Consider the following 17,021-nt stretch of genomic DNA (forward strand, 5'->3'; position numbering starts at 1 on the left):
TCAGAATTTTCTTATGACCAGACATGGTTCTGAAATATTTAGTTACAGGGAAGAATATTAAATTTGAAGTCTGAAAGATTTTTCTTCATAACTAATTTGGCTTTCATTAAAGCATTCACAATTTCCTAACCATTTCTACTTTTGATAAGCTATAGAGAATTTTTAATTACATTTAAAATGTATTGTGATTTTATATGACAAGGTCATTTTTTCAAATTATTGAAATATTGAATAATGAACAATAATGATACTTTTGAAATAGCTTGATCTTCTGAAAAGGCTCACTAAACTGCTACAAGTATATTCTAAGTGCAATAATATTTAATCATTTGTTGTAGGGCTAGTAAAGAATTTTGCCAGAGAGAGTTATGTGACCAGAGGAAAAAATGTTGTACAGATGTGAGTAATCTGATTAGTCATTTGGTGTATTCTGTTCTTCTTGGTATCAGTTGAAGCTGAATTAAATTATTCACTGGTGCATTTGTCAATGGGAGCCAGAAAGTCTGCCCTATTTAATTTTAAAATAATTTGTCCTGACTAAATTACGGTGGTAGCCACTATGAAATCATATTACTTCAGAATTAGCAAGATCAATTTCTTTTAGGGTAGGAAGATAATTATTGCCTCTTTAAAATATGGAGTAATTTTACATTTTTAAAAATCATGACAAATGTGCACTTATAAAATATTATCTTAAGAATGATTTAAGAATACTCAGGCTTAAAATACTAACAAAGAGTAGTGTTTACAACAAAATCAAACCAAAACAAAACTAAGCGAAAAAAATCTTTCATGCCATAGTAATTTTGATTATTTGCCTTTATATTCATTCAGCTTTTGATAATAACATTTACTGAGGAGAGCCTGCCTCTTCATTGCTATTGCTGTTTGATTCTTAAAACTCCAGATTAGGTGTTATTGTCATTATTCCTATGGAAAAATTGAGGCTGAGAATGTTTAAGAAACTAGCCCTGAGTGTCACACTGAAGAAGTGGCACTATTAGGGTTTGAGTTCAGGTGTAATGCTCTTTGTTCTGATTCATTCATTTATCTTTTCCCATAGCACATGTAATAGATTTGCAAGTGTACTATTGTCACTTTCTTGATTTCCTACTGTTATAACTAAATATAATTGAATTGATATTTTTTCTTTTCTTACACAGTGCAAACTAGAATATCAGGCGTGTGTCTCAGGAAAACAGATCTCAGTCAGATGTGAAGGCCGTTGCCCATGTCCTTCAGATAAGCCAACAAGCACAAGCAGGAATGTCAAGAGAGGTGAGTGATGAAAGCTTACTTATTTTTATCCTGGTTTCTATTAACATGTTTTTCAGTACATGTTGTCATTATGTTCATAATGAAGCTTCATTTATACATGGCCCTAGCAGTAATTATATTGTAAGTGAAGTTTTCATTTGCTTTAGCTTCAATTGTTATAGCAGGTAATGCTTTTCTATAGATTTCCATTTATCTTAATTGTATAGCTGGATGCTTCTTTCCTACATGCTCACCATAGATAAAAACTCTAAAGCAATGCCTTCTATGAATTATTGTTTTTGAAATTTGTTTTGCATCCTTTTTTTTCCTTTTGTAGCAAGCAACTATTTAGGGGTAACATAAGTGGTAATAATTTAGTTCACTGCAGAATTGGTCAATTAGTACAAATAATCTCTTAAATTCAAGATTTCTACCCCATATAGAGTATGTATGTATGTATAAAATTTCCTATTAAATAATTTAATAGTGTAAACATTCTATTGATTAGATCTAGTATTGTGAAATCTTTATTTATATTGGTTTGATATGTAATACATTAATGAAATATATTGAACTTGATATGTGTCATAGTATATAATTTGACTTTTCATTGATTATTGTGGTTCACATGGCATTACTTTTATATTTAATCTATCGTTTATGCTTTAAAAATATCTCCATGTCTGCTAGTTTTACTTCTTGGCAGCTATAGATAAATAAGGAAATGGAAAGAATTTTTTTAAGTCAGTTGCAACAAAAAGCAATACAATGACTATTTCAGAGAACACTAATATCCATATTTATTATATATTTTATAACCATCTGAATTGTGTAATTTAACAATTATCATTGGGTCCTAATGTAAAGAATTTCCTTTTTCTAAAAAAATTGAATAACAGATATACAGGTAAGAAAATATGAAGTTTATTTAATGTAAACTATATATTTTCTTAAACATGGTATACTTGATATTCCATATTACAGTCCCTTCATGAATGTTTTATTACAGATATAACTTACAAACTTCAGTTATGCCATTTACGTAGGTTCTGGCAGGAGTAAGGCCTGCATGAGTGTGGTTGGTAGGGTAATAATATGGGTGTAATAATTTATAGTTTTAATTTGAACATTTCACCTAAAATGTCACATGGTGTACTTGAGTGTGATATTGTTATGTTACAGAACTCCATGCTTATGATTTTATAACAAAAGATTCTGTAACAAAAGGGGCATTATTTGTGCGGTACTCTACATTTGCCTTTACCCATTAAGCCATATTTAAGATAAAATTTAGAATCTAAAAGCTATGTTGTAGCATGGCTTTTAGAAAAGCAACTAGTTGGTTGTATTATTCAAAAATAAATTGATTTGCAAAATAATTGTAAGCTAGTGTTCAGATATGAGGCAACATGCGGAAGGATGCCAGCTGGTGGGAGAAAGCTCCCTTCCCAAAGCCTGTTCTTGCCTCACCCTACGTAGAGTCAGTTTCAGAGATTTCCTCTGGACTCCCCACCCCGTCTCCCAGTCCGGTCACTCCTGGGTCCAATCCAGTCTAGCTCAAATGAGGATGTTCGGGCTTGATCTTGAATATATTATTCACCCCCTTTATAATTAAGGGTAATTATAGTTTTCACTGAAGTACTTCAATATCCCTTGCATTCCTCAGCCTCACTCCCTATTTACATAACTGAATGCATTTTTTCTCTGCAAATCACTTTAGTTCTGAAGTAAATCCTATCTTGATGTTCAATATCCATATCTTATTATTTTCATTAGAGGCTATTGAAAACTTGTAAGTAGGAGTAATCATAATAAGTGTATACCTATAATACATCACAAGCCTTCAATACGAATTCTTGATTTTAAACTCACTTTGGAATGAGAAGGTATGTTTGACATGGTACTCATTTGTTATAAGCCCCCACAAACTGAAAAAGAACTCAGTATGCCTTTTATATGGAAGTTAATACATGCCCGAATAGGATCACTTGTGAATAAGCAATAATTATATTTCATGTTGCTCAAAGTTTCTGTACAATGTTTATATTAATATGTCAAGAAGAAAACTTCTCTTAAAGGCATCCTCAGAGGATAAAGACCATTTGTGTCAAATTGTGTGTAGAAAGACAGGCAAGAGGAATTTAAATGAATCCTGCTCTGGTGGATTATCAAGGCAAAAGAAGCACAGAATTGTCCTAGCTCTTGTGAAAAGCACAGAATTTTCCTGGCTCCTGGGGAAAGCACAAAAAATTATGAATGTAATTTCTACATGGTGCCAAAGGTCGAAAGAGAAGGGAAATATAGAACTTAGTTCAGTATCATTCCTAATCTTTCAATGGCCATGTACATTAGAAGCATGCCTTCAGTAGACTGTGTAGCACAGGAATTTGATTTAATGGCATCTTCGTTCTACCAACCTACTGAAGTACCAAAAATGAAATATTTCTGAAATCTTTATGACTTTCTATATTTGAGGCCAAATTGACACCATAGTAAGTTTTGACTGTGTTAAAAGATGAATGAATTCTTTAAAGTGTCTTGAAATATATGAAAATAATAAAAATACATTTTCTTTAATAGTAGGAGAAAACAAAATTTTCCTCTCTTCATGTACTCAGTAATAGAGGTGTATAAATTAATACAAATGTATATATTCAGGTAACCCAAATAAAAGTAGGTAGTTTACATATTTTAAATTCTAGAGTCTGACTTTACCTAACTAGATGAGCATACTCCTCTTTAAGTAAATTAATTATACAGTTTTGTTCTTTTTAACTCATAAAATCAAGATTACAAATGCCAGTGCTTCCAGGTCCCGTTAGTGTATTCTTTCCATGAAAAAAAAAAGTTGTTGACCGGAAATACAGAATAATCATTTGGATAATTAATCAACTTCGTTCAAAGACTATTCACAATTTAGCTGATGTTTAAAACCCCTCATATATTTTATATAGTTAGGTTAATATGAAATTTGTAGTTGTGAACATGGACCATGAACAGACCATTTTCCACAGGTTTTGTATATTCTTTTGTTATGTTTTGTTTTGGGTGGCAAAGTTATACCCCGAGACTGATTCTGTCTTTGCCAGCAATTTATTTAGCACAGGTTCACTGTGGGAATTATAATCACCAGCCAATAATATACAGCATAATTTTTCTTAATAAGCCAATAAAGAAAAAACATATTCCACACATATGACAAATTTAAACATATAGTCATTCCAGGCAAGAGGTGATAAAGAAATAAAAGTCCAAATTTAACAAACGTGTACCTTTTTATACAAGTTTAGTTTCTTGGGAGTTGACTCCACCAACCATGAGCTGACTTCAGCTGTCAGCCCCCAAACGAAAGTCCCTGATTGCTAGAGCGCATTATCTAGGGGAAGGAAGACAATAGTGTTGGTGGACAGAATGGGCTGTTTGAAGATACCACTCCAGAGAAGGTTACACAGCTTAGTGCCCCTGCCAACCAGAGTCACCTTGGCCCGGGCAGGGGCAAGTATCTCAATATCTTCATAGAGCTGTATAGGTAGCAAAGTATGCTGTGCCCAGGCCGGCACTCAAATAGTCCTCACAAACTTTCAGTATCTATAGTCTAAATATCCCCTTGTTGTGGTTGTTTCTCCACGTGCCCTTATCAGTAAGTCCCCTTTGAGGACCCTCAGCAGCTGCCCTGCTGGGTGCTTATAAACTTTCATGGATGAGATAAGAACATCCTTACACAACTTCCCACATCAAAGCATTCCCACATCAAAACCACCTGTAAAAACATGTTTGTCTTTGTTACAAACAAGTGAATTAAAAGAACTTAAGTCATGAACAAGTGGATTCAAAATCATGTTAAACCAATACATAATATACAAGGGTGGGCAAAGGTAAGTTTATAGTTTTGAGTGTGCAGAACACAGAGTTGTTATTTAAAATGAACGATTATACTATTTATTTGTATTACAACTCTAAACCTCTTTTGCCCACCCCTGTATATACTGGTACATATAAATTGTAATTCTAAAGCTAGAAGGGAATTTCGGGACCAGAGATAAAGAGCCTTGGAAAGGACCTTAGAAATATTTACTTTGCACTTAGTAAATCCAAATCCACAGGCATCTACAGTAGATATATCTTAAATGGCCTACATAGCAGTGGTTCAAGGTCACAGTAAACATTTGACCTCTGATATATTGTAAGTGCTCCATTAGGTTTTTCACTTGAATGGTTAGATTCAGAAGACTCTCTCAATTGGCATTTTTATTACAAATTTGAGTATAATAGGGGCCAAAATATTTTTCTTATTGGTTTTATGTAGGTATTTTGGTTTTATAGATCTAATTTCATAATTTTTAATTCTATAACTTTAACATTTTACCCCTACCCTAAAATACATCTAAACACACACACTTGTATAAGTGAAAAGCTTTGAACAGAGATAGCCATAGAAATGGAAGAGAACCTATAAAATATTTGAACGTTATCAAGATGATTTTAAAAAGTACTTTTGAGGATGTTGAGAAAAGATAACCCTTGCCCACTACTGGTGGGAAAGTAAATTGGGCTAGCATTTATAGAGAAATATGAAAGCTTCTCACAAAACTGAGAATGGAACTGCTATATAATCCAGCAACCCCCCTCTTGGATATACACCCAGAAGAAGTGAAACCAGTGTCCCAGTGCGACACCTGTGCTCTCTCGTGTTCATTGAAGCTTTATCACACTATCCAGGATATTGAGGCAACCGAAATGTCTATTAACAGACAGATAAATGGATAAAGAAATCTCTCTCTCTCCTTCTCTCTCTCTCTCTCTCTCTGTCTCTGTCACACACACACACACACACACACACACACGAATATTATGCAGTCTTAAAAAAGATTTTGCCATTTGCAACAACATGGACAAAACTGAAAGAAATTAGGCTAAATGAATTAGCAAAAAAAGGGAAAAAAACCCTGCATGATCTGATCTCTCTTGTATGAGAAATCTTGAGAAATTGACTGTATAGAAGCAGGGAGCAGAACAGTGTTTACTGTGTACATCCAGGTGGAGGGATGGGGAGATGGTGGTTGATGGGTACAAAGTTGCAGTTACATAGTTTGAGGAAGTTTAGAGATCTCATGTACAGCACCATGACTCTAGTGAATATACTGCATGGATACTAGGAATTTGCCAAGACAATAGATTTCGGGTTTTATCACCACACATCCCAAAAAAGGTAATTGTGTGAAAATTGTGTAATGTATGTTATTTAGCTGGACTGTAGTAATTTTACCATGTGTAGGTATAGCAAATCATCATGTTGTATGCCTTTATATATAATTTTATTTAAGAAATGTTTTGAACAGCTAAGTCTAGGTAAGAGAAACAAAAGGGAGAAAGACAATGAAACCCTGAAAGCTGTATAGGCACGTGGCACACTCAAGAAAAGCACCTATTCTACCTGTGCTGGTATGCAGGGCACCGTTGAGAGACATATGGTGCAAATTGTTCATTATCAAAAGACAAAATCTTTGAACGTAATTCATGAGAGTCAGGCACGTGATGAAGTTGAAGTATTATAGCAAATAGCATTTACAAAACGTTTTTTTTTTAATTCCATCTTTACTATATTTTTCCCATTACCATTTAGCCTCTTATATGCCCCTCCCCCATCAATCGCCCACTGTTGTCCATGTCCCTGAGTCCTTTTTCCTTTTTGCTCAATCCCTCCACCCCCAACCTTCCCCACCAGCTGTCATCCTGCTCTCCATCTATGAGTTTGTCCCCATTTTCATTGTTAGTTCAGCTTGTTCACTAGATTCCGCATAAGAGTGGAACCAAGTGGTATTTCTCTTTCTCTGACTGGCTTATTTCACTTAGTATAGTGTTCTTCGGGTCCATTCAGCTATTGCAAAGGGTAAATTTATCTTTTTTATCACCAAGTAGTATACCATTGTATAAATGTCTGTAGTTGTTTTATCCTCTCGTGTACTGATGAACACTTGGGCTGCTTCCATAGCTTGGTGATTGTAAGGAATGCTGCAGTAAACATTGGGGCGCTTATGTTCTTTTGAAGTAGTGTTTTGGGTTTCTTTGGATGTATTCCCAGAAATGGGAAAACTGGGTCAAAAGGCAGACCTGTGTTATTGCGCTACAGACCTGTGTTATTGCGCTACAGAGGTTATGTTTTTTTGGTTTGAGTGAGGCAGGTTATTTACATTAATAAGGCTAATTTTTTTTACTTCAGAAAGAAGGCAATGAGGTCCCAGGAAAGGTAGTAATTTCATTGCAGAAATAATAGGAGAGATTGCATTTGGATAATATTGCTCTGGTGGAATTCACAAAGCTTGAAATTCCATTCGATATGATGAACAGGGAAAGGAATGCATTAAAGATCATTATAAACTTAGTAATCTGGGTAATTCATAGATTGCTAACAAAAATACCAGCCTATGTTTCTGGGTCCATTGTTCTGAGTTTTCAGTATATTCTCACAATTCGAGTTTCCTTTTATCAGAAGGTGAGAATCGTGTGACTCATCCCATTTCCCTTTATGATTTTTCATATGAGTGTCAGAATTAAATAGATGCTCAGTCATAGTAACTCTGTTAGCCTGCATACTAGATTTGCTTGCTCCTAATCTTGATTGTGTGTGTGTGCGTTTTAACTGTTTTACAGACTGTTGCCTTGTTTTCTGTGTGGCTATCCTGTGGGGTGACATACTTTATTGGCTCAGGGTGTGGGTTTTAGAATCCTGGTTCTGCACCGGCTGCGTGTCCTTTGGCAGTATACTCAGGGGTATGAGTCTCCATTTCTTCATCTGTATAATATATAGATAAATCATAGAAGTTATGAATACACTTCAAACTAAACCATTTTTGCATTTCTATGTTGTTTAATTGATGATAATTATAAAATATTGTTGAATTCTAATAAACTATAGAATTTCCCATACAATAAATATCACTTATAATTTTTGTATATCAGGATGATATTTTTTTGTATCAGGATATGTATTTTTTTGTACCCGATACAAACAGCTCCCAACAAAAGTTGGGAAGCTTTTGTCTTTTCTTATAGTCAATAGTGTTTATAGACTTTGAAAATTACCTGGACATCAAGAGTTTGAAACAACTCAACAGTAAAATTCTGTGACATAGGCGATATTATTATTGGTTAATTTCTTGACATATCTTTCATAAGCATTAATCTTTGCTTTGTGTGTATTTGTATAATTTCTTGATAAAATTATTTTAATTTATGCTTTCTTAAATAAATGTCTACTTATTTAGATATTAAATATATTAACCTAAGTTATACGTCTTAAGATTTTTGTAATTGAGAAACCATTTTAGGTGATGTAAGATTTTTTAAAAGATTTTATTATTTTTTAGAGACAGGGGAAGGAAAGAAGAAAGAGAGGGAGAGAAATATCAATGGGTGCTTGCCTCCTGGGGACCTGGCCCCCGACCCAGGCATGTGCCCTGACTGGGAATTGAACTGGCTACCTTTTGGTTCCCAGCTCATGCTCAATCCACCGAGCTGCACCGACCAGGGATGGTTTAAGATTTTTAATAAAGTGATCCTGCCAGTGAGTTGAAGTTTGACCTTGAATAAAATAGCAAAGCACTCAATTTTTCAGTCTCCTATTTGTAATGTGGTTAAAATAAATCCTCTGGGTTTGAAGATGAAATTGAAGCAGATAAAATGTCCTTAGCACAGTACTTAAATTATAACTTCTATTCCTCGAGGATCTCTATTTTTCAAGAGTGTGGCATTTCCCCCACTCGGAAGCTAACAAGTTAGCCTGCATAGTTTCGTCAGTGCTGACAGCAGACAGGCAATGCCTAGATCATAGAGAAAGGGTTTGATTGCTCACAGCACAAGGTTCATGTTCACATTTGTTCCCCTTGACTAGTCCCATAAGAGCGATGTAGAACGGATGCTATGCACACGGTGCGTTTCAGTCCCGGCTGAAAAACACCCGAGGTTAGGAAATCCACAGTCATGAGGAGGCTGAGAACAGCCATTTCCCACTTTTGCTCCAAGGAATACCTCCCCCTCGATCTTCCTGGAGAGCATCGGATCCCCACCCTGCTCTGTGGGTATATACTATCTCAACCTTCCAAGTCTGTTGGCTCTAGAAATATCTTTAAAATAGTGCAAGAGCCCTCGTGTAAGAACACAAGTTGTTAAATTTTTTGTTGATGCAAAACACACTGGTGGAGAATCATCTCTCAACAATATTAACAAATCTCCCCTGCTTCCTAGTTACTGTTTGCTGTTGAACTCTTTGATTCTGCATGACCTTGTTTTTCTTCCCTCTTTCTGAACCTGTCCGTGTTACCTCTCCTGAGTTCTGGTACCTACCCCAACTACCAACCTGCTTCTTATATGTTCTGCAGTGTCTTGGTTATAGATGGTAGTCATAAAATCATTGTTGACATTAAATGAAGTTGTATTTATGAATTTTTTGCTCAGGAATCTAAGTAAGATGTGGTAGCAGTGAATCTTAAAGAAGGGGACATTAAAGTTTTCTGTATCATAATTTTCAAAGTATAGCAAATGTCCCCTGTAGATACTTTGGTTGAAAACTTACTGTTTCAATGAAGACTTAGTGGTAAAAAATTATTAATGCAGCAAATTCTTCATCTTAAGGTAAGAGCAGAGTTTGAAGGTAATTTTGAAAATGGAAATGACTTTATCATTTTATACAGAAACATTTACTGAGTAAATAGTATAAGAGCAAGAACTTAGAATCTAGAATCTTGGTTTGATTCCTATTCCGTTATTTAGTTACAGTTATGTGCTATGAACACCCAGGAAATTGTTACCATTACTACTTTAAACAGACAACTATTTGCTGGAAATAAATGGCTTCAGTTTTTGTCTGAGAGACATTCACAGTTATGTAGTAGTTTGTAGGTAACTAATTTATTTTCTTAAAACAATAACTGAAAATACAAATAATGCTGTTTAATTCATTGAATATTAATTTTTAAATATGTCATTTGTTTATTATTTAAACAAATAAACCATACCATATGCATAGAAATATACTGAATTTTGAAATTGACTTTTTATTAAAATTATGTATTTATTTAACATATTTACAATTCAGACACCTACAAAGTACTCTTCATTTGATGCAACACACCTATCAAGATGTTTTTCCACTGCTCAAAACGGTTTTTGAACTCCTTGATTTTGAGACCATGCAGTGCTTCTGCCCTTTTTTATTTGTTTCTTTTATCCCTTCCACATCAGTAAAATGTTTCTCTTTGACAACTTTTGTCATCTGGGGAAACAAAAAAGTTGCCCAGGGTGAGATCGGATGAATAGAACAGGTGGGGTATGGGAGGCATGCCATTTTTAGTCAAAAACTGCCTAATTTGTGTTAAATTATTCAGCATGGTATGGGCAGTTGTGCTAGTAAATCACTCATCATAAAATGGGCAAATGTGTTGAGTCTTCAAAAAAATTCACTAAAGCTGAATGCAGCCTCTCACAACAACACCGGCTGGTACGCTAGTATAGATGGGTACTTAGAACATTAGCCTAGCAGGGGAAGTCTGTACTAAAGGGGCCCCACATCCAGAAGATAATTCTGTTTTCTGGGGGTGTCCCTTCATATGTATATGTATGTATATGTATATGTATATATTTGACAGTCAAGGGAATCTTTGCTTTAACATGAAGCTCTTCTCAATTATAGTTATTCATTTCACAGATTAATCTATGGCACTTAAGACTGTTGATTTTATTAAAATATTGTAATGCATTTTATGCTCTATTTTTTTTTAGAATAGAGTGCCTACCACTTTTATTTTGGAACCATGCCTTAATTATATTTATTTTACTTATGTTTACTGTAAATTGTAGCAAATACTGTTCATTTGCTTAATCATTAAAATCATTAAGCAGTTTTCTTTACCTTTAATTAATGATTTTAACTTTAATGTGATCAGTCAATAATCACTGCATGCCAAATGCCACTTTGAAAATTGTGACATTTCATTCTCGATATGCATGCATATAAACCATTCATCTCCTTATGTACTGTTTTGGAACAAACCTCTCCATTATATCCATTAATTTAAATAATATTTCCTATTTCCCATTGATAGTAAACTTTCTACCTCTTTCTCATGCATATTAAAGCCTTAAGGACTGGAGACAGGAAAATTTTATTGTCATTATAGTTATTATTATTGTGATCTTTGTCCAGAATGTCAAAGATCAGGTAATTTAAAATAGAAGTGTAGCTATATTATTCCACAGAATCTCATTAAATAATTTTGCTCCATGTTCTGCAAACTGTGACTTCAAACACCTTTAGCATATGTCTTCTTTATAGTTCTCAGAACAGACTTTTAACTAATGTTAAAGTTGCAGAGACTGAGGCTTATAGCTCCATGGTCATGCTCCCATTATGTAGAACTGCAGTGTAAATAATTATATTTATCTAGGACCTCAGTTTTGTATGTGATAAATATACTTGTTTTAGTGGCGGAATCATTTATTTGGTTATATTTGTCTTGAGGTATTATCAGTCTAGAAATAATGGGGCCATGTAATATGGAGTTGCTAACGTAATAATAAAGAGCAGGATGTAATAATAAGAATTAATGAGGATTAAAAGCTTTTTAAAATATAATCATTTATATATATATATTTTTTCATTCCATCAGGTGATAATCTGATTGAATATAAAATACTTTCAGGAGTACATTCTTCTAAAATTATCAATTTTTACAAAAATCATCAACTGTATTCTTTGTTTTATATAGTTAATATTACTTTCCTTCCTACTCAGGAAAACAAAGTACTAATTTTACCAGGTAATTGACAAAGGATAGCTTGTGAATTAGCAGATGACCAATAGCTATACAAAGCTCAAAGACAAAATGATGATGATATATTAAATAATAAGAGTAGTAGTAATAAGAGAAGAAATAATGGTTTTCATGATATTTAATTGGATTTTTATAAATATTTTTCTGGATTATGTTAGAAGGATTAATATCTACTTTTCCCATACTGGAAAGTTGCACTTAAATTGTTTTATATTTGATATTCTGGCTCATATTGTTAGACTCAAGGAGAAATTTTTTGAACATATTGATAATGCTAATTATTTATATGATATCTTCTTTATGTGTACTCACGGGGAAATTTTCTTTCTAGATTTGTTTTTGGTTTCCTAAATTTAAAAACTGTTTTTATACAACGTCTTACAATAAAACCATATTTATCTTGAATAAATTCTCTTTAAAGTCAGGAAACGTATAAGAATATTTTCAGTCATCTCAAAGTACTATTAGAAATATGGATACGTTTTCTAAGAAATAGGAATAAATAAATATGAAGATTAGAAGACACGAACACATTGCTATCTCCAAATAATATTTCTATGAACTAAATGAAATTTGAGAATTTAGGAAAATAAAATATGGGAGTATCTCATAGAAAATTAACTTATAAAGTGAATAGTATGCCTCCATACCAGAAATAATCAACTTGATAACAGAAGGAAATACAAGTTTTAGTTCCATCTCTATGGAAAGGCATGAACCAAAAATTTAAAGAGATAATACTATAATATTTATTAGAGGATATGAAAGATCTGAAATCTTGAAAATGTATATATACATTTATCAGTAAAAGTATTTTACATAGTAAAATATGTATTCTCCCCAAATTAATCTATAATTCCTTTGCATATCTAATCAATATTATAATATGCATTTTTGAAGCTACACAAAAGTCTTATTCTAACATTTCTATTTACAGTCAATTTTAATAAAGAATAACATGGAGAAGGATCCCAAACAGTTTCTAAGATAATAATAAAAAGTGTAGTCATGAAAGCAGAAGCAGAACAGATAAATAAATGAATACAAGAGAATGTAATGATAATTCAGAAACAACTAATGTGATACAAGACCTTGATATATGTGGAGAAGTATAAAGGTGGACATTTAACTTACAATTTATATCTTGAACTATAGTTGTATCAAGAACCTAAATTTGAAAAGGAAACTATAAAACTAATAGAAGCAAACATAGGAAATATTTTTGTGATTCTATAATATAAAAGAATTTTTTAAAAAGATCCTGAAAATGAAAACTGAAGATGAAAAAATTGGTGGTTCAGACTACATCATATATAAACATGTCCATTCAGAAAAAGGACATTGAGTTAATATATATGTGACAGAGCAGAAGATACTCAAAATGTTCAAATATGACTCAGTATTAATAATGCTGTGAAATTTATGTAAACTAGTAAGAGAAAAAAAACAATTGTATCATACCAAATTATCTGCCAGCCCATGAACTTCACAGGTTTTTCCTCTTTATATTATTTTCCAATTTAAGATGCTACATTTCAGTAATTTTTATAGTTTGATTGCCTTCCTTTTTTCCCTTTCCAAGACTCCTAACTTTACCTTCAAATCCCCCAAGCCACAAAAGACATATCATGTGCAGCGAGTAGGAAATCTACCTCCCACCTGCTTTTTCTAAATTTAATCATTGTACTCATTTTCTAAGCTTCTATTTTCGGCTTTTGAGGGAGCCTGACCCAATTCCAACCTCCCTCCTGCATGCACTCCTGAAGTTACTCACATTGTCAGAGTTTAAGTTGCTGCGCTAGAAAACACAGCTAGCAGAACCAAGGAGAAAACTTAATTTGATTAAGCACAATATGTTGAGCAAATGTCATCCCAACTATCAAGGGCACACAGTGTAAATGTTTAGAAGGGTGGAAAGGAACAGAATTATCATCTGGGAATTACAAAAGTGAAGCTAATGAATCCACGGATGAGAAAGCAAACCCTTCTACAAAGAAAAGGCAGAAGGTCAAAGGGAACCCCATCCCAGACAGGGGTTGAAAAGGATTGTAACTACTGCCAAAACACTCCCCCTTGGGCCGCCTCTCCTGAAGATTTTATTGCAGTGCATGTGACGATAAAAAATTCCCATCAGGAAAGTCAGCACATAGGAGAATAGGCTTTTAATCTGCAGAAAGAGCTTTAAGCAGCCTCTCAAAGCCTCCAGTATATTGTAGGTCGCAAGCATGGGGTCCCAGGTCAGTGCTGCTGGGAAGTGCCACAGGTTGGAGCAGCGGGCTGGGGATGGCCACCACACACACAGCACAGGCAGGGCAACGGGGGTCCCACACTACAAAGGGAATTTATTTAACTTTATTTAACCTTAAACAAAGTTACTGCTAGGCCGTGTGGGCATAATTTTTAAACATTATAGACGTAGGGGGTTGCCATTTAAACAGCGCTGACTAGATTTTAAAGGGGAACTCAGTGAGATAGGATGAGCTTTTCCTGTGGTACACCTAAGTGAAAGTGTTCTTAGCGTTGTAGTAAAGGGTGCTGAGAAAGATTTGGAGAACACACTCACACACAGATAGACTGAAAATTGCTTCTTTCATCTGAACCAACTGAGGGAAACACTCTTCCTTTGTTCCTGGAGGGAGTAATCGTCAGGACACTCTCTTATCCAAGTGTTTCATTTCAATATTCACTCTTGAGTGATTATGTTCTGTGGGCCTCATTCAAAGCAACCCAATTTGTTACCTACTGCATTTATCAAAAAGTTTGTGTGTACTGTGGTTCCTAGTGGACTCTGAGTCAGAGCTGTGACTTTCAGATAATGCCAATGGCTGCTTCATTGTCAGGGTAAGGAGGACTGATTACTCCAGCTGCCTGCCCAGTGAACCAAAACCCATAATTGCCAGTTGTTGAGACCCTTCCGTTAAAAATATTTATCTGTCATAATCCTTTAAATAATAATTTTATTCTCGACTTTATTGCCCTTAAAAGGATCAATTGAGAAGCACCAAGTGCACATATACAATAATTTGGGGAGTTATAATGAAATGGATTTAAACATGGAGCTCAGTTTTCTTCATTTATCGGAGTGTGCGTGCCTGTGTGCACACACAGACGCACAGAGAATGAGGGATGTAATGGGAGTCTCTGACAAGCCAGTCTCTCCCCAACGTGCGCTCTCAGAAACGCTCCGTCGTGGTGGTGCAGTGGAAAGTGCCTCTGCACTGCTCCTCCTCCTCCATCTCCCTGGCTCCGTGTTCTGGAATGAGCTGCCTTTATATGCATCAGGTTGGTCGTGGAAGGCTTGCACTCTCCTACCAGGGATTTTACAGAATTTAAAGAGAATGTTCAGTCCTTCTGTTTGTAGTATTTAGACTTCAATAATAATCTTGTCAACTCTTTATGTTCTGTTTTCTTCTCATTCCTAGAATATTTCTACATTGTGAATGCCATTGTGCACCAGTAATAGCCTCAGAATAGTTCCTCTCTCCCCTCTTGCAAGGGAACTGAAATCTGTAACTGCCAGTTGAGACCCTTTTATTAAAATGATTATCTGTAATGATCCCTAAATAATAATTTTATTCCAGACTTTGTTGTCCCTGGAAAGGATTAACTCATAATCACCAAACCCACTTGTCCAAGCATCTCTCCTTGTAAATCTGTGTTCCATGCTTTACTCTAGCAACAGTTTGTGGAGGAGAAAAACAACGATTACTGCGAAATCTCTTCAGCCACAGAACTTCTGCCTGGTGGATTATGCTTGAAGACACTTTTGCCATAGGGAAGAAGTGATTGACATTATGATAGTTAACACAGAAAATATTGTAATGTGAACAACACCATCAGAGCCAATAGGCATCCGTGCTATTGTGAGTCATTCAAAGTGTCATCTTCCATGGAGGGTCCTAGAGATTCGGTGCCAATAGGTTTTCTCTACTTCACTTTCCCTTTCTCAGGCGAAATGTGCCACTACCATATGTGGCACATAAATGTGCCAGTGACTTTACAAGAACAGAGAAAGTCTGCTGCACCTTGCAGCCTAGTTGGCTGGATTGCAGTTTTGTTAGAATTCCTTATACTTCATTGGCATTTTATAAGATAAATTCTATCCACCTTGCTTAGTTTAAATAAATGGTGCTTGCTGTTCTTGAGAGATGGTACTAACCACTTTGTTCTTGACACTAATGCATTTATAATGTTCTTTGTTGGCAGGTTACTCATAAAAAATGAAATACTTCCGGCATTTTTGGCTGTGTAGGTTTTTACTAGAGTGCCTTTGGAAAGTTTCATTCTCAAATTCGGTGCCCTATTTCTGAAGATGTGTCCTATTTAGTACCAGAAACCCCCTGGGTGCTAATTACAGCTATAACATTACCCATCTAATCTTTCTTAATAAAGAAAAATTATAGCTCTACTATGTTCCCAAGGCACAATGAGTAAATTAGCCAATTCAAAGGCAACAACTGCATTTCAGGTTGTTTCAAGAGGCATGAATTTTTTTAAAAAACTCATATTACTAGCATATATATCTGATGAAGGATATTAAAATGTTATGACACTAAAATAGCCCCTGTTTATCATATGTTGTATGTACTGTTTGTAAAATTTTAAATGAATTCTTCCAGACCAGTCCGTTTTGTTTGTAATTGTTGACTAAAAAAAGGGTTAATACATTTCTGAAATTGTAGCTCAAATTGTCTGAATAGAAAGTTACTGCTCCCTCAGAATAGATGTGGTTAAGATATGAATCTCTATTGAAATAATATTGGTGTAAATATATTATATAGATGTAGATATACATACAAAAGACCTTCTATACAATACCTTCTATATGTATATCTACATCTATATAACATATATGCCTACAGTGTGTGTATATATATATATATATATATATATACATATACACACACACACTACAGTATATATATGTGTGTGTGT

The 17,021-nt window shown here is 34.4% G+C and overlaps 1 protein-coding gene across 4 annotated transcripts in view; it reads left to right on the plus strand.

Annotated features, from left to right (window-relative positions):
* Window positions 1–17,021, plus strand: part of SPOCK3 (SPARC (osteonectin), cwcv and kazal like domains proteoglycan 3) — a 300,836-nt gene that overhangs the window by 221,981 nt on the left and 61,834 nt on the right. For all 4 annotated transcript variants that reach the window (XM_037058254.1, XM_037058252.1, XM_037058253.1 and 1 more), the window contains one exon: window positions 1,164–1,278. In XM_037058254.1, coding sequence (XP_036914149.1) covers window positions 1,164–1,278 — 115 coding nt within the window. The remainder of the gene's footprint in view (window positions 1–1,163; window positions 1,279–17,021) is intronic.

The sequence above is a fragment of the Sturnira hondurensis genome, unplaced genomic scaffold, assembly GCF_014824575.4.
Source record: "Sturnira hondurensis isolate 20B ecotype Veracruz unplaced genomic scaffold, ASM1482457v3 Scaffold0010128, whole genome shotgun sequence".
Classification (NCBI taxonomy): Eukaryota; Metazoa; Chordata; class Mammalia; order Chiroptera; family Phyllostomidae; genus Sturnira; species Sturnira hondurensis.